Here is a 19,030-nt window from a genome sequence, read left to right on the forward strand (position 1 = left end):
TGTTCAACAACCTTACGAAAATGCTTAATGTTATGATTGGATTTTTCTGACATTGGTAAACCGTTGTTAAAAACCAATGGAAATAACGTGCAACTGAGCCACAAGTTACCTGCCCAGTGTGTGAGGAGCTTGTAGCTGTAGAAACACTTGAAGTCTCCAGACAGATACTGTTGGATAGTCTGTTGGCAACTGGACCTTGGTCTTGATATTTTAAAGCACTGGTGAAATAAAGAAGGATATATCTCAGGATGGTGCACAAAGTTAGTAAAGGCAACCTTTAAACTGAAAATAAATCTTGCCTTGGCGTTTTGTTTTTGTTTGCTGATTCTACCCATTAACCCATGAAATTTCAATTGGAATATTATACCTGTTGCATTAGACCCAAAAACTGCTGCTCATTAGGAATATTTCTCAGCGACTATTACACAAGTAAAATGAGCCCTTGCCAGACAACTCTCGAAGGTACATGGCAGAGATCATAAGAAACTATAACCTTCTGGCCAGCTCAGCTTCTATTTCTTTATATTTGTTATACATCACATATTAGCTCCTACTGCAATAAACAGCTACCCAAAATGCTGCAGGCAGGACACTGCAATTATACATCTTAGATAGATTCTGCCTAGTGATATTTCCTCTCCTACACTCCTCCCCAAGCGAGGAAACATGTAATTGAAGCTAGAAGTTATTATGCAAGTCTCTGTTTATCTTGAAACTACATTACTCTTTTTCTCCAACAACAGTGGGTTTGAGACAAATTTTCATGAAAGGAAACAATTATGCTGAGGTGTTTATCATTAAATTGTATGTATGAGGTTTGCGTTAAAATATGTGCCTACTGCACAAAACATGGAATTTCACAACCTTCTGCTGACTGTCAAGAGAGATCAACAATAAAATGGCACAAAACAAAATCTACAGAAACTACATTTTACAATCTCCAATATGTAATTCAGTTGACTTACATTAGGGGACACTATTATACCAACGCATTATCTGTTCGTTGTATAAAAGGAAACTAGTTACAAATATACAGGCCACTTGAGATACTGCATCCATTGACAAATGACACTCCTTGCTTGCTATAACAGCCTCTTGATGGGTCGATTTCTTTATGGTTTAAAAATAATTCCAGCCCAGCATCACCAATTCAGTGTCTGTAATTCTGCACCTTTACTTCTCAGCTGCTGGGTATAAGGGAGAGGTATTGAGTTACAATGATAACAGAGAAATGGAAAGTTAGGAAGATAGATCAAATGTGCAGCCCTCCTGATAGCCAACTACATGGTAATACAGGCATAAATCCAGAGACCAGAACGAATCTTTTTATATTGATGAAGTTGTACAAAGGGAAACAGCATATATCACAACATATGGTAGCGTATTGTAAAGCAGTTATGAAAAACAGATCTGGAAAATAAACCTAAAGGACGTGCTTTTGCCATTCCGTGGAATGTACTTGCAGTGAACTTGTGCTCCTGGCAAAATCCAAACTCATGCACAAAGTGTTTAAATAAATGCTCATGTAGGAGATAAAATAAACTTGAAACCTGGCAAGGATTCTATTTTCTTTATTTATCTCCCCATTAAGGAACTGAGCCTCAACCTCTCCTATGTCTATTGCCAACACTATGTTTTAAACCAAGTACCATGGGTATTCATGTTGATCCAGGGAAGACTGAGATCTCTCAGTATCCAGGAATCAGAAAGATTAACTTGTGTCCCACTGCTTCATGTAATTGTTACATTTGTGTTGTAGAAAGCTGACCGCTTGCCCTGATTGTACCTAATTGGACATATGGACAAATTATTGCACGGCACTGACAGAGTCTAGAGGGTTTGTTTTTAATATTGAGTTGCTCCATTCATTGAACAAAAATGCTCTTATGGGAAATTGTAATGGACATAGCCAGCTGTTGACTCACAAGTATCCCCTTAGGTGCCTTAAAGAATTTTTTTTTGATTACTTACAGTGTGGAAACAGGCCCTTCGGCCCAACGAGTCCACACTGACCCGCCGACGTGCACCCACCCAGACCCATTCCCCTACACCTAACACTACGGCCAATTTAGCATGGCCAATTTACCTAACCTGCACATTTTTGGACTGTGGAAGGAAATCCACGCAGACACAGGGAGAATGTGCAAACTCCACACAGTCAGTCACCTGAGGTGGGAATTGAACCCAGGTCTCTGGCGGTGTGAGGCAGCAGTGCTAACCACTGTGCCACCATGCTGCCCACAATATTAAGGTATAAATCCACAAACCTTTAAAAAATTAATTCTGAAAATGTGGGTGTTGCTGGAGAGGCTGATATTTATTGCTTCCCTCATGCAGTTTGATAAAGTTGAGAGTCTTTCTAGGTTACTTCAGGGGCCGTAAAGAGCCAATTGCTCTCAGTCAGTCTGGCAGTGGAGTGCATCTTCTAGTTGGTACATATGACAGCTGTTTCGCACCAGTGGTGGTAGGAGTGAATGTTTAGGAAGGAGGATGGAATGCTGAACATAAAAATTGCCTTGATCTGGATATTGTGAAGCTTCTTGAGTGTCGTTGGAGCTTTCCTCACACAGATGAGTGAAGTGTATTCTATCATTACTTCTTGTCCCTTGTAAGTGTTAGGAAGGCTTACAGAATTCAGGATAGGAATTACACGTCACAGAACATCTAATCCCTAAATGTCGACAATAGCCACAGATTGTGTGCAGCTAGTCCACTTCAGTTTCTGGACCACTATGAACCCTAGAGTTTTAATAATTAGGGAGAGGAGGGTAAGTGGTAATGGTATTGAATACTGAGGAAAATTGACGAGATTATCCCTTGTTCATTTGGCTTCTGATTCTCCCACTGATCACGATTATTCTATCTTACAGTATCTGTCTTCTGTTGGCTTCTATATCTTTCCTTTGTCTCAACTATCTCAATGCTCGACCATGTCACATGTGATATTTTATTACACTTTTAATAGCAGTTTCCCTTGGTTTGCACATACATATTAAAGTTTCAGTAAATCTAATTCAGACAAGTTTGAGAACATTGCATCTCATTAAGCAGCTCGTAACTTGTAATATATTTTTCCAATGCTGGGCACAATTAATCTGAGGTAAAAACAATGACTGCAGATGCTGGAAACCAGATTCTGGATTAGTGGTGCTGGAAGAGCACAGCAGTTCAGGCAGCATCCAAGTAGCTTTGAAATCGAGGTTTCGGGCAAAAGCCCTTCATCAGGAATAAAGGCAGTGAGCCTGAAGCGTGGAGAGATAAGCTAGAGGAGGGTGGGGGTGGGGAGAAAGTAGCATAGAGTACAATGGGTGAGTGGGGGAGGGGATGAAGGTGATAGGTCAAGGAGGAGAGGGTGAAGTGGATAGGTGGAAAAGGAGATAGGCAGGTAGGACAAGTCCGGACAAGTCATGGGGACAGTTACTGAGCTGGAAGTTTAGAACTAGGGTGAGGTGGGGGAAGGGAAATGAGGAAACTGTTGAAGTCCACATTGATGCCCTGGGGTTGAAGTGTTCCTAAGCGGAAGATGAGGCGTTCTTCCTCCAGGCGTCTGGTGGTGAGGGAGCGGCGGTGAAGGAGGCCCAGGACATCCATGTCCTCGGCAGAGTGGGAGGGGGAGTTGAAATGTTGGGCCACGGGGTGGTGTGGTTGATTGGTGCGGGTGTCCCGGAGATGTTCCCTAAAGCGCTCTGCTAGGAGGCGCCCAGTCTCCCCAATGTAGAGGAGACTGCATCGGGAGCAACGGATACAATAAATGATATTAGTGGATGTGCAAGTAAAACTTTGATGGATATGGAAGGCTCCTTTAGGGCCTTGGATAGAGGTGAGGGAGGAGGTGTGGGCGCAGGTTTTACAGTTCCTGTGGTGGCAGGGGAAAGTGCCAGATTGGAGGGTGGGTTGTTTGGGGGCGTGGACCTGACCAGGTAGTCGCGGAGGGAACGGTCTTTGTGGAAGGTGGAAAGGGGTGGGGAGGGAAATATAGTGGGGAGGGTAGTGGGGTCTGTTTGGAGGTGGCGGAAATGTCGGTGGATGATTTGGTTTATGCGAAGGTTGGTAGGGTGGAAGGTGAGCACCAGGGGCATTCTGTCCTTGTTACGGTTGGGGGGGTGGGGTCTGAGGGCGGAGGTGCAGGATGTAGACGAGATGCATTGGAGGGCATCTTTAACCACGTGGGAAGGGAAATTGCGGTCTCTAAAGAAGGAGGCCATCTGGTGTGTTCTGTGGCAGAGGCGGAGGAATTGGGAATACGGGATGGCATTTTTGCAAGAGATAGGGTGGGAAGAGGTGTAATCCAGGTAGCGGAGGAAGAGGTGGGGAGTGATGCCGGTGTAATTACGGAAGATCGACTGTTCTACGTAGCCAACAAAGAGACAGGCATAGCTGGGGCCCATACGTGCGCCCATGGCTACCCCTTTGGTCTGGAGGAAGTGGGAGGATTCAAAGGAGAAATTGTTAAGGGTGAGGACTAGTTCAGCCAAATGAATGAGAGTGTCGGTGGAAGGGTACTGTTGGGGATGTCTGGAGAGGAAAACACAGAGGGCTTGGAGGCCCTGGTCATGGCGGATGGAGGTGTAGAGGGATTGGATATCCATGGTAAAGATGAGGCATTGGGGGCCAGGGAAAGGGAAGTCTTGAAGGAGGTGGAGGGCGTGGGTGGTGTCTCGAACGTATGTGGGGAGTTCCCGGCTAGGGGGGATAGGACAGTGTCGAGATGAGTTCAGTGAGGCAGGAGCATGCTGAGACAATGGGTCAGCCAGGGTGGTCGGGCTTGTGGATCTTGGGAAGGAGGGAGAACCGGGCAGTGCGGGGTTCCCGGACTATGAGGTTGGAAGCTGTGGGTGAGAGATCTCCTGAGGTGATGAGGTTCTGTATGGTCTGGGAGATGATGGTTTGGTGATGGGGTGTGGGGTCATGGTCGAGGGGGCAGTAGGAAGAGGTGTCCCCGAGTTGACGTTTGGCTTCAGTGGTGTAGAGGTCAGTGCGCCAGACTACCACTGCGCCCCCTTTATCCGCTGGCTTGATGGTGAGGTTGGGATTGGAGCAGAGGAATTAATCTGAGACTAACAGATGATGAGCAACGGAAACTGATTTTGCCTTATATATGGGGGACCTTATAATTCAAACATTTCTGATACAAGAGTGGCAAACATTTTATGTGAAAATTAAGAGCCACGAAGCAACTACTGATTAGACTAGATTCCCTACAGTGTGAAAACAGGCCCATCGGCCCAACAAGTCCACACTGACCCTCTGAAGGGCAACCCACCCAGACCCATTCCCCCCTGACTAATGCACCTAAGACTATGGGCAATTTAGCATGGCCAATTCACAATGCACATCTTTGGACTGTGGGAGGAAACCGGAGTACCTGGAGGAAACCCATGCAGACACGGGGAGAATGTGCAAACTCCTCACAGACAGTTGCCCGAGGAGAGGAATTGAACCTGGGTCCCTGGCGCTGTGAGGCAGCAATGCTAAGCACTGAGCCACCATGCCACCCCGTGATAACACATAAGAACAAAAAAACAACTGCAGATGTTGAAAATCATAAACATAAACAGAAATTGGTGGGAAAACTCAGTAGGTCTGGCAGCATCTACATTTGTTTTGTTACTCAAAAATAAAGTAATTTATATTCTTGCCCGACATTCCTTAGAAGCTGTGTAGCTGTGTGCAATTTCTCCATTTTCCATGCAAAGCAGAATGTTAAGTGTTTGCACACTTAAACAAATTAACTGCACACCACAGGAGAAATGTTGAGGTACACTGTTTTTGAACACCTTACCTTGATCTGGAGGATGCAGCAAGTTCTGCTTCTGCCTGTGACTTTGCTACAGGCAGACCCTGAAATGACAATACAGGAATGAGTGAATGGTAGCAATAGAAAGAAGAAATATCCAATTATAGCCAAAAGGTTAGCAGACTCTAGCAGCCATGTATTTTGAATTATTTACAACATCCTCCCTTCCACAACTCAGTAATTTCAGAATCCTCCATACATCCCTGTCATCCTCCTTCTAATTTTCTCCTGCAAGATACTCAAATCCATGTTCTCCAGTACTTAGTTCATTCACTTTCTTTTTCTCCACTTTTGGTAGAGGCTTGATTAGTCTTAGTCCTATTCCCTGAATCTCATCCTGATTCTCCTCTTTTCTCTCCACATTCCACAGCCATTTCAGAACTCAGGTATCTCTTTAACACCGAACATAGAATAGTACAGCACAGTGCAGGCCTTTCGCTCCTCAATGTTGTGCCGGCCTTTTATCCTACTCTAAGATCAGACTAATCTACTTACCATTCATTGTATTAACTTCCATGTGCCTACCCAAGAGTCGCTTAAACATCCCTAATGTATCTGACTGTACTACCACTGTTGGCAGTGCATTCCACGTACTCACCTTCCTGAGTAAAGAACCTACCTCCAACATCTCCCCTAAATCTTCCTCCAATTATCTTAAAATTATGCTCCCTCATGATAGGTATTTCTGCCACTCTATCTGTGCCTCTCAACATCTTGTACATTTCTATCAAATCATCTCTCACCTTTCTTAGCTCCAATGAGAAAGCCTGTGTTCTCTCAACCTTTCTTCATAAGACACGCCCTCCAGTCCAGGCAGCATCCTGGTAAATCTCCTGTGCACCCTCTCTAAAGCTTCCACATCTTTCTTATAATGAAGCGACCAGAACTGAACACAATATTCCGAGTGTGGTCTAACCAGTACTGTACAAATGCTGCCTGTTTCATTTTTTTAAGGGAGTGTTTTGGGATTAATGGAGTCATGATTTTAGTGTGCATTAAAAATCTTTAAGCAGCTAGTTTGGATCATGCTATTTTTTCTTCATTCTGTTTGTATTAAACTTCTGTATTGTTATTAAAGTGAAGCCTGCAGAATTGTCAGCTTATGTTTCAGCGAGGTGCCACTTCATTGAAAGCAAAACAAGTAAAATCATTATCTATTAAGCCAGGTTCCTGTCTGGAATAAGACTTGTCCAGAACATCAACTTGGATCACAGCACCTGCCAGGTCATTTTAAATAAAATTGTATCTATGAGTTTGTAAGAACTCAATGTCTAACATTTGTCACACATTTCAACTCATCTATCTGCCTCATCTGGCTTTCAGAGTGATTTGTGCAGCTAAGATAGGACTCTTCTCCCATCGGTAAACCCACAATTAGCAAGCCTCACCAATTGACTCATAGGAGATTCCATCACTCAAGCCTCCACTACATGCTTTCAGCAGTAAGGAGATGGCAGTTTATATCACACATCAATTTCCATTAAGGTCAGCTCTGTAAGGAAACAAGATTCCACCTGCTCAGAATCTGGCTCATTGTAAGTACAATCCAGATTGACACTCCCAGTGGCATGGAGAAAGTGAGGACTGCAGATGCTGGAGGTCAATGTCAACAAGTATGGCGCTAGAAAAGCACAGCAGGTGAGGCAGCATCCAAGGAGCAGGAGAGTCGACGTTTCAGGCATAAGCCCTTCATCAGGCGTATACATATTTTAACTCCCAGTGACATACTCAGGCTCCACTACTACAGATGCCATCTACATTGGATGATACTTGAAACAGAGAGGCAATGTTAATGTATGTAAAAGATCCCATTATAATACTCAACAAAAGGTGAGGGATTTCTTCCCTGTGTCCTAGCCAATAACATCCTTCGAATGGCTTTACCAAAATGAAATGATTTGGCCATTTATCTCATTGCCATTTGGGGGGGCTTATTGTGTGCAAAGTTGGTGCTCAAACTTACAAAATAAAAGTGATTACCCCTCCAAAATAATTCTATGGTAATCCTGATGTTCAAAGCTACATAAAAATGCAACTTTGTTCTTCTTTCTAGTTACACTCAGATGGTAATTTCAAGTACCAGTAACAACTACAGGAAGCGTCACTCGAACTGAAACGTTAACTCTGAATGCTCTCCCCAGATGCTGCTGGACCTGCTGAGCTTTTCCAGCAATTTCTGTTGCTGTTCCTGTGTAATAGTACCTGAAAGGGTTAACTGACTGTCTGGGGAAAGCTTTGGCCATCAACTTAGACAAGATTGTTCCTGGAAGGAGCTAACCAGGTCTAACGAGTTCTGCATATGTTCATTGAGGGCGAACAGTGCTTCAACGTTTGTTCTTAGTGTTAACTGTATGGAGCTGAAATAGTAATACGTACGTAATCTTAACTTGAGCCTTATAGTCTCAACAGGAAATCCCGTGCCTCAACTGAAATTCTACTAGTTACTAAGTCATGTTTTATAAACATGTTTATTGTTCATCTAAATTGAGTTCAATGTCTACTGAAGAGTTCATGTGGACCTGCCTCCCCACATGATATCAAATCGGAGACAGTGAATCTATAAAAGGATCCCAGATGGTTCAAGCACTAATCATTGTGAACAAGAACACACAGCATAATTTCTATCCAGAGAGTTCGTGGATATTGGGGAGGTTCAGAGATGGCCAAACCACTTTTGAAATGTAGAACATGCTGTTTACCTGCAGGTACTAGTGCTGATGGTGTACAGCTATCAGAAGTGGCTAGATGCATGTTTACTCCCTCCTATAATAACAACTTGCACTTATATAGTGTCATTAATGTAATAAGTCATCCCAAGTATTGCCAAACAAAGCTGTGTAAGGAAATGATAGAGCTGAAACCAGAAAGTGATGGAAATTCTCAGCAGACCTGGCAGCATCTGTGGAGCGGTGAAGCATGCTAACGTTCAGGTTAATGATTCTTTGTTAGAACACTGACAAAAGTTAATCAACCTGAAAAGTGACCACCTCTGCTTGCTATCAGATGTTACCAGATCTGCTAAGTATTGCCAGCATTTTGTGTTTTTCAGACAAATTTCCAATATCTGTGGTATTACAATCTGGTGTTAAGGAAGTATTACGATAGTTAACTAAGCTTGGCTGAAGATGTAGGTTTTAAGGGATATTTAATCTTTTCTGTACCCATAATTATAAACATTGAATTGCCAACTGGGAGGGTGTACTCTACAAACATGGGGACAAAGTATTCTTAAATGTTACTCCTTGCTGGAGGAGGGACTTTTTTCCACCTTCCTACAGATTCATATCTGTGGAAATGTTGCAATGCAAGTGCAGCATAAGTTGATCCTTTAGCTGCAAAGGAGGCAAAACAAGATTCCATTTATGTGCATACTGATGTCCTAAAAATCTTTGGTTCAGTGGGAAAGGCAGCTGTGAAGGTCTTCTTGACAGTAACACGAAGAGGGAGGAAGGTGAAGGAAGAAGAGATGGACAAAGGACATAGCTGGTGGAAGGATGCTGACTTTCAGTGATGGAGACTACCTTGGAGGTTGACCTTGAGCAACTCTGGGTGGAGAGGCCAATCTGTCCCCTCCTGATATGACTTTTAGCTGACTGCCTATTGGCAACAGCAAAGGCATTTGCAGAGAGGCAGCGACAGGAGCATGAATACTGCATTCCCAAGAGGAACTATCACACTTGTGCTCTATTACACTAAGACATTGAGAAAGCAAACATGATTATCCAATGGGAAGACAGTCATTTCAGTAGCATAGATGGGATTTGCACTTTGGGACCACGAGGAAGTTTCAAGGTAGTTGACATTGAGGGAACTGCTTGGAAAATTGAGACTTCTGATGGGAAATTATTCAGCATCTGGAATCTTCTGAAAATGTCCCCAACTCAGAATCTTGAGTCAAAACGTTTGGATTGTTTCAAATCACTTGCCTGAACAGTGAGCCAAGAAAGGTTAAAACCTCCTCTAACTCATGAGTAACCATCAAATTTAATACCCCGACAGAACACCGGCCATCTCCCACAATCTATGGGTAACTCACACCTTCCCAGACCCTAATTCCCATCACTTCTACCCTTTTGTCCTGACCCAAGCCTTGATATTAAGATATAGAAGAGGAGGTAGGCTATTCAGCCTATCAAGGTTGTCCCGTTACTAGATGAGATCAAGGCTGACCTGATAATCTTAAACTTCACTTTCCTGCCATTTCACCATGAACTCGACACCTTGATCTGATCCCCTGGATCTGACACCCTGCGTCCTAGACACAACAGCTCTCCAGTCCAATTCCAAATCCTCCTGGATTTGATAACCTCTACACCCCTATCCCATCACTCCACCTCTCCAACTTACAACTCACATTCATCATCACTCCCTCCCCTGAACAATTCCTGAAGAAGGGCTGATGCCCGAAACGTCGATTCTCTTGTTCCTTGGATGCTGCCTGACCTGCTGCCCTTTTCCAGCAACACATTTTCAGCTCTGATCTCCAGCATCTGCAGTCCTCATTTTTTCCCTTCCCTGAACACCCTACATGCCCAACTTCCACACTGCCACACCCCGAGTTCCATTTGATGTCATATCTGGTTGGTTCCATAACTGTGTGAATGGAACTGTCACCACTTCCATGCTAGAAGTTGCCTCAATGTGGGCTCCGAACCTGATGCAAACACTGTGCCAAACTGATACAAGTTGAGTTCCCTGGCACTGATTCTGAATTTCCTGGAGACTTCTTAATGTATTACATATTTTGTTGTATTTAGCCATTTGTGTTCTTCCCAAGACTATTCCATCAAAATACTCATCTCAGTCCTCTGCAGTTGCTGGGCAACAAAGGCTGACCTTGCCAGTAATGTTCAAATTCAATTAATGAGTAAAAGAATGACCTTGACCTCTAGTAAGCTAACAGCATGTAGTCAATGAACAGTATGATTAACATTGGCCTCAGGGAGCAATGATTCAAATGAGCAGTCAACATAAACTTGGCCCACTGCTTGCATTACATTGAAAGGTGGGAGTTAATCAATAGTACGCATTTTCAGAAGCAGAAAATAGTAGCAGAAGGTCATTCAGCCCAACAAGCCCGTTCCGTCATTCATGTTGATCATAACTGTTCTTCTATCTAATTTTCCATTCTCTCTCCACATACCTTAAGATCTCTAGCTTCTATAAATATTTTTATTTCATTAAATATATTCAGTGACTTGGCCTTCACAGCCTTCTGTTGTAGCGAATTTCACAGGTTGCCCACTCTCTGGGCAAAGAAATGTCTCCTCAGCACAGCTCAAAATGGCCAACTGCATACTTGGGACTGTGACCCCATACTATCCACACCTTGGCCAAGGGAAACATCAACACTGCACCCAACCATACATTTTACTTTAATTTCAGTGAGATCCTCTCTTAACCTTCTAAACTCCAGTGAATATGGGACAAGTCATAGTGTTATACAGCACGGAAACAGACCCTTCAGTCCAACTCATCTGTGCTGAACAGACATAGCAATCTGACCTAGACCCATTTGCCAACATTTGGCCCATGTCGCTCTAAACCTTTCCCATTCATATACCCATTCAGATGTTTTTTAAATCTTGTAATTGTACCAGCCTCCACCTCTTCTTCTGGTAGCTCATTCCAGACATGTACCACCCTCCGCTTGAAAGAGTTACTCCACAGGTCCCTTTTAAAGCTTCCCCCTCTTACCTTAAATCTATTCCCTCTAGTTTTGGACTACCCTACCCTTGGAAAAGACCTTGGCTATTCACTTTATCCATGCCCCTCATGATTTTATAAAACTTTACAATGTCAACCTTCAGCCTTAGATGCTCCAGGAAAAACAAAAGCCCCAGCCTATTCAGTCTCTGCCTATAGCTCAAACTGTCCAGTCCCAGCAACATCCTTGTAAATTCTTCTTGCACTCTTTCTAGATTCACAACATCCTTCCTGTAGAAGAGTGACCAGAATTGTATGCAGTATTCCCAAAGTGCCCTTAACAATGTCCCATACAGATGCAACATGACCTCCCAACTTCTATACTCAAAGTATTGATCAATGAATGTAAGTGTGCAAAATGCCTTCTCCACCGTCCTGTCTACCTGCAACTCTACTGTTGAGGAACGATGTACCTGCATTTCTAAATCTCTTTGTTCAGCAACATTCCCCAGTCATGCCCTGGTGTGCCTTTCCCAAATGCATTTACCTAAATTAAATAATTCAGGGTGTCATGGTGGCTCAGTGGTTAGCACTGCTGCCTCAACAGTACAAAGGACCCAGGTTTGATTCCAACCTCAGGTGACTGTCTATGTGAAGTTTGCACATTCTCCCCTCATCTGCGTGGGTTTCCTGCGGGTACTCTGGTTTCCTCCCACAATCCAAAGATGAGCAGATTAGGTGATTTGGTCATGTTAATTTGCCCATATTGTTCAGGGATGTGTAGGTTTGGGGTAAGTGTAACCTAATAGTGTAAGAGAATGGATCTGGCTTGGTTACTCTTCAGAAGATCGGTGTGGGCTTGCTAGGCCAAATGGCCTGTTTCCACACTAGAGGGGTTCAATGATGCTACGAAGTTCAATTTACCACTCCTCAGCCCATTTGCCCATCTGATCAATTGTACTCTGAGATAATCTATTTTGCTGTCCATTACATCACCTATTTTGGTGTCATCTGCAAATTTGCTAACCATACCTCCTAAATTCACATCTAAATCTCCTATACATATGCGAAAAGCAGTAGACCAGCACTGATCCTTGTGGCACACCACTGGTCACAGGCCTCCAGTCTGAAAAGCATCCCTGCACCATCACCTTCTGTTTCCTACCTTCAAGCCAAGTTTGTGTTCAATTAGTTAGCTCCCCTGCATTCCATGTGCTATAACCTTACTAACCAGTACGTCACATGGAACCTTGGTCAATGCTTTATCGAAGTCCACATGGGCAATGTCCACTTCACTGCTTTCATCAATCTTCTTTGTTACCTCTTCAAAAATCTCAATCAAGTTTGTGAGACACGATTCCCCACACACAAAGCCATACTTGACTATCCCTAATCAGTCCTTGCCTTTCCAAATTCATGTAAACCCTGTCCCTTAGAATTCTCTCCAACAACTTACCCACCACTGACGTAAGGCTCACCAGTCTATAGTTCCCTGGCTTTTCTTTACAGCCTTGCTTAATAATGGCACTACATTAACCAACCTCCAGTCTTCTAGCTGTCAATGATACAGATATCTCAGCAAGGAGCCCACCAATCACTTCTCTAGCTTTCCATAAAGTTCTGGAGAACACCTGATCAGGTCCTGGGGACTCAACTACCTTCATGCATTTGAAGACCTCCAGCACTTCCTCTTCTATAATATGGACACTTTTCAAGATATCACTATTTATTTCCCTAGCTTCTATGTCCTTCTCTACAGTTAAAACTGATGCAAAACTGATGTTTTCTATCTCACCTATTTTCTGTGGTTCCACACATAGACAGCCTTGTTGATCTTTAAGGGGCCCTCTTCTCCCCCTCGTGATATTTTTGTCCTTATCGAACATCTTTGGATTCTCCTTAACTGTATTTGCCAAAGTTATCTCATGTCACCTTTTAGCCATCCTGAGTTTCATCTTAAATATACACTGACTGCCTTTATACTCCTCTACAGATTAACTCAATTCCAGCTGTCCAGACCTGAGAAATGCTTCTTTCTCTTTCTTGACCAGAATCTCAGTTTCTCTAGTTATCCAGCATTCCGTACACCTACCAGACTTGCCCTTCATTCTAACAGGAACATACTGTCTCTAAACTCTTGTTATCTCATACGTAAAGGCCTCCTACTTCCTAACCATCCCTTTACCTGTTGGGATTGTATTATCGGCTTCCCCCAATCAAATTTTGAAAGTTTCTGTCTAACACTACCAAAATTGGCCTTCCTCCAATTTAGAACTTTAACTTTTGATCAGTTCTATCCTTTTCCATAACTATTTTAAAACAAATAGAATTATGATCAGTTGCCACAAACTGAACCCACTGACACCCCAGTTACTTGCCCTGCCTTATTTCCCATCAGATCAAGTATTGTCCCTTCTCTAGTAGGTACATCCACATATGTGTACAAAAACATTTTCTTATTCAATATAACAGATTGTTCCCCATCCAAGCCCTTAACGCTACAGCAGTCCCAGTCTATGTTTGGAAAGTTAAACTCTCCTACCGTAACAACTCTATTTTTCTTAGATATCTGAAATTTGCTTATATATTTGCTTCTCAATTTTTCATTGACTATTGCGTATCCTATAATGCAATCCCAACAAGCTGATCATCCCTTTCTTATTTTTAAGTTACATGCATATAACTTGGCTGGATAATCTCCCAGGAATATCCTCCCTAAGGACGGCATAATGTTCTCTTTATCTAAAAAGGCCATTCCCCCTCTTCACTTGCATCCCTGTCCATCACTCCTCTGGCATCTATACCCTGGAACATTAAGCTGCAAGTCCTGTTCATCCGTGAGCCACGTTTCTGTAATTGCTTTAAATCTTAGACCCATATGCCCGACCATGCCCTAAGTTCATCTGCCGTACCTGTCAGGCCTCTTGTATTGAAATACATGTTGTTTAATTTATCATTCTTACTTCATTCTCTGCCAAGTTCTTGTTTGCTTTGACTATTAGATTTGCTCCCCTTACCTACTGTACCAACCTCAGCCTTTTCTCTTTTCTCACTACCACTTTGGTTCCCACCCCCACCCCCTTTACTAGTTTAGAGCCTCCTGAGTAGCACTAGCAGACTTCCCCACAAGGAGTTTGGAGTCCCCTTCCAATGCAGGTGGAACCCACCCTCTTGTACAGGTTAGTTTTACCACTGAAGAAATCCCAATGATCCAAAAAAGGTGAATTCTTGCCCCCTACACCAGTTCCTCAGCCACGCATTCATCTGCTGTAAACTCCTATTCCTACTCTCACCAGTACGTGACATTGGTAGAAGTCCAGACCTACGTTTAACCTCCTGCTTAGTTTCTTCCATTCTGTCTTACATTCTTTCCCTATCTAGGTCATTGGTACCAATGTACACGACCTCCTGCTGGTCCCTCTCCCCTTTCAGAGTCTTCTGTACCCCCTCTGAGATATCCTTGACTCTGACATCAGGGAGGCAACCCACCATCCTGATGTCTTGCTAACGATTGCAGAAATGTCTGTCTGTGACCCAGACTAGAGAGTCCCCTATTACTCGGAACTTGACATTCCTCTCATTACAGGAGAGCCAGTCAAGGTTCCAGAAACCTGCCTGTCAGTTGTATACTCCCTTGAGAGATCCTACCTCCCTATGGTATCCAAAACAGATGAGATGGGGATAGCCACAGGAGACTTCTACATGACATGCCTACCTCTCCCACCATTCTAAGCAGTCAACCAGCTCAATGACTGTATCTGTTGTGTCTCTACCTTCCTGAAATTGCCATCCATCCCACTCCTTGTTCTTGTAAACTCCTCATTGCTTCTAACCATTGATCCAACTGATCCATGCTGTCCAATAGGATTCACAACCAAACACACTTCCTGCAGAAATAGTTTCTTAGGAACATTCAAAATCTCATTGATCTCCCAAAGGAGATTTTCCAATTTTCCCAATTTTCCATCAGCCTACTAAAAGCTCCTTTCACAATCTACAGACCCAAAAATTACCTAAAAGCAAGCACAACTCAAAACGCAGCATTAGTACAGTCTTTTTGCTCAAAAACATTGCTTTGGGATAACTTAATATCAATCCATAACATTAAAAGTCTAATCCCTCCAAGCAGGGCAAACCTGCCATCTCAGGAATCAGTCTTCACTGCACTCTCACTATGGCAAGTATATCATTTCTTAGGTAAGGAGGGCAAAACTGCACACAATATTCTCGATGCGGTGTCAACAAAGCTGCAGTAAGACTTCCCTGCTCGTGTACTTAAATCCTCTTTCAATAAAAACCAACCCACGATTTGTCTTCCTAACTGTTTGCTTTCAATGACTGGGTTATCCAGCTTATTACTCCACTTCTTTAAAATGTGACCTGGATCATCCATATTCACCTGAACGTACAGTTGAGGCCCTGGTTTAATGACTCACCCAAACCACAGATGTACCGACAAAGCAGCACTGCCAGCCTAGAGATGATCAAAGCAGGAATGGGACCTGAACCCATGGCTTTCTCATTGCCTCTATCATACTCTACCTGAAGAGCAGTCATCCTAGCAGATGCATTCTGGGCAGACTCGACATCACCTCCTTGGCTTCGGACATCCTGCTTGTGACGCTCCCGCACAACATATTCATACGTACTTAACTTGTTGCACACTGGAAAAGTACAGGAATGAAATTCAGCTCACGTACTCTTGAGTTCATAAAAGGTTCTTTAACATACAGAAGACTTCCCGATTAATCTAATTTCTACAGCCTTTTGGCAGAACATATCCCAGCTTTCTGCTACCCAAATCTGAAAACACACTTTCTGTTCAGAGGAAGGGTCACCAGATCCAAAACATTGACCCTGGTTTCTTTTCACAGATGCTGCAAGACCTGCTGAGATTTTCCAGCAACCTCTGTTTCTCTCTCTGATTTTCCTCCTGATTGGGCTGGCTCTAACTTGAAAATTATTTTCGTTTGTTCTTCAACCCTAATGAGAGGAAGCAATTTTCCTGTACAACCTTATCAAGGTCCTTTAATACACTTTAAAAAAATCCTAAGATATTTTGCCAATGGTGATTAATGCTTTGGAGGGAAATCAGGAGGAGCAAGATTTTGTACAATGTAGAGTTTATAGAGGGTTAAGAATGGGGATAATTGACTCCAGAAATAAGAAAATTTTGGAGAAAGTTTTTAGTGGCTGATGCAGGTGAGGTCTAGATGAGCAATATTTGGAAATCTTTCAGCCAGCCTTCCCTTCTTAAGTAGAACAGAGTCACTAGGCCACTCTATCTCACCCACACACTCCTTCAAAACCCTGTGCCAATGAATTAGATGTGGGATTTGAAATTCAGAGTTCCCTGAAAGCAGGATACTTCAGCTTAGAAATCGGTCAACACACCACCCACCTTACAGGGATAAAATAGGTGCCCTTTCCTTCCAATTACATCCCACCCCCAGCCTTCCAAGTACTCACCCAAGGGTGACTCAGCACAGCAACCTGAAATTTAAATCTCTGCTCTTCTCCACAAAAACAAATCTGCTAACATTTAGAAATGATAAATGAAAAGGTTTTGGCTCCCTTTGACTCACATAGATAAATGTGAAAGCCCAACAGATGACCAAGTAACATCAGTGAAGCGAGCCCAAGGATAATGGTGATTCCTGCTATGACTGAGATTCCAGTTTGTGTTGTCTCCACGGGAGCAATGGGCAGAAATACCAACCATGTGTTGTTTCCTCGAACATCTGTGTAGAAAAAAGCAATGCAATGACATCCCACTCTAAATCCAAAATATCTACCTGAATAATTTGCCCAACAAGACAGTCTATGATCAGCTTCAAGACAAGGTTGCTGAGGTGCAATTAGTTTCATGACGTGCATAATTCTGTCCTTGCGTATTTGTTCCATGGTGAAAACCAAGTTTCAGGATGTTCTACACAGTATCCTTGTTTCTGTTGGACATCCTCTGACCTGTGTACTAATCCAGTTAACAATATAGATTTTGTTTGGGATCTAGCAATGACAAATTGTATTTATGTTGTATCTTTAACACAGTAAAAATATCCCAGGTGTTTATCTGGTGCTTTCTTAAACAAAATTTGATGCCACGTTACATAAGATGATATTGAAACAGTAGTCAAAGGATTAGGTACATAATGGGCATGTTAAGAATTAGGAGGAGGAGTAGGCAATTCAGCCCTTCGAGCCTGCTCCGCCATTTAATACAATCATGGCTGATCTTATTTTGAACTCAACTCCACTTTCCTGTCTGCTCTCCATAACCCTTCAACTCATTGCTCTCCTCATGCATTCATTCATTTGATTCTAAGTGGACATAGGCCGTAATTAGAATGTTTCATACATTTCAGTGCATATTTGACCTGCAAAGTGATATTGATATATTGAAGTGTGATCCAGGGCACAGGGCTCTAACATATGAAGGGACTGATTCCAGAAACACAGAGGTCATTTGGATCCTTGGCCTGCTCTCCGAATCAATTGGATTCATTTCTCCATTCTATTTACCGGTCGTGGTTCCATTTCTCTTAGTGCCCCTAAATTAACAAAAATATCTCAATCTCATTTTGAAGCTGAGCTAATCATAACAGCTCTTTGATAGACAACATTAAAAATCACACAACCGCAGGTTTTGGCCCACAGATTTAATTGGATGCACTAGGTTTTGGAGTGCTGCTCCTTCATCAGGTGGTTGTGATAGACAAGGGGGTTATGGGTTATGGGGTGCAAACAAATGCAATGAAGCTGAAATCACAAACAGATCAGCCGTGATGCTAAGGAAGCTTCAAGCTAAATGGCTATTCCTGCTCCAAAGTCCTGTGTTTTGGGTACAGGGCTTTTCAGATTTCCACTACACTGTCTGTGAAGAAATGTTTTGTGACAGTACCTACGAACAACTCAGCCTTAAGTTTGATGTTACAGCATCTTGTTCTGTGCTTCAACAATTCCATTAGAAGAAATAATTGCTCTTGATCTATCCTCTCAACACCTTTCATAATTTTAAACAATTCAATTAGATCAATATTTACTCATATATATTCAAGGAATTATAAGCCTGGCCTGCACAACCTGTCATCATTTTAATCCTTTTAACCCCTAGGGTTGTACTTTGTTCACCATCACTTGTTACTCCTTTTGTGTCTGTTATGTATTCTTCATCTCTATCCACAGCACTGAACCACATAAGCCAAAGTTTCCACATGAGCTAATTTTAGCCCAGGACCATAGTATACAAAAAAAAGTCATTTGGCAGTACAGAACCTCAGTATCGCTGAAAAAATGAGGTAATAAATTGAGCTTGGGGAGACTAAGGTATAAAACTAGCACCGATCTGAACAGCTTCTATCTGTGCCATAAATCCTTTTGTGTGTCCATGATGAAAAACCAGAAGAAGCAACTACTCCAAGGCAAGGGAAACCAGAGATAACTGAGGACACTGGTGAGGAATACTGTGTTCAATTCTGGTCATTGCCAGGATTGGAGCGCTTGAGCTACAGGGAGAGGGCTGAATAGGCTAGGGCTTTTGTCCCTGGAGCATCAGAGGCTGAGGGGTAACTTTATAGAAATGTATAA

General features: G+C 42.8%; 1 protein-coding gene across 1 annotated transcript in view; it reads right to left on the reverse strand.

Moving 5' to 3' along the window:
- Window positions 1-19,030, reverse strand: part of zdhhc11 (zDHHC palmitoyltransferase 11) — a 95,396-nt gene that overhangs the window by 11,628 nt on the left and 64,738 nt on the right. Inside the window, exons 6-9 of the mRNA XM_072560582.1 lie at window positions 17,029-17,184; window positions 15,986-16,107; window positions 5,783-5,841; window positions 110-218 (exon numbers count right to left, since the gene is read on the reverse strand). Of these exons, the coding sequence (XP_072416683.1) occupies window positions 110-218; window positions 5,783-5,841; window positions 15,986-16,107; window positions 17,029-17,184 (446 nt within the window). The remainder of the gene's footprint in view (window positions 1-109; window positions 219-5,782; window positions 5,842-15,985; window positions 16,108-17,028; window positions 17,185-19,030) is intronic.

The sequence above is a fragment of the Chiloscyllium punctatum genome, chromosome 41, assembly GCF_047496795.1.
Source record: "Chiloscyllium punctatum isolate Juve2018m chromosome 41, sChiPun1.3, whole genome shotgun sequence".
NCBI lineage: Eukaryota > Metazoa > Chordata > Chondrichthyes > Orectolobiformes > Hemiscylliidae > Chiloscyllium > Chiloscyllium punctatum.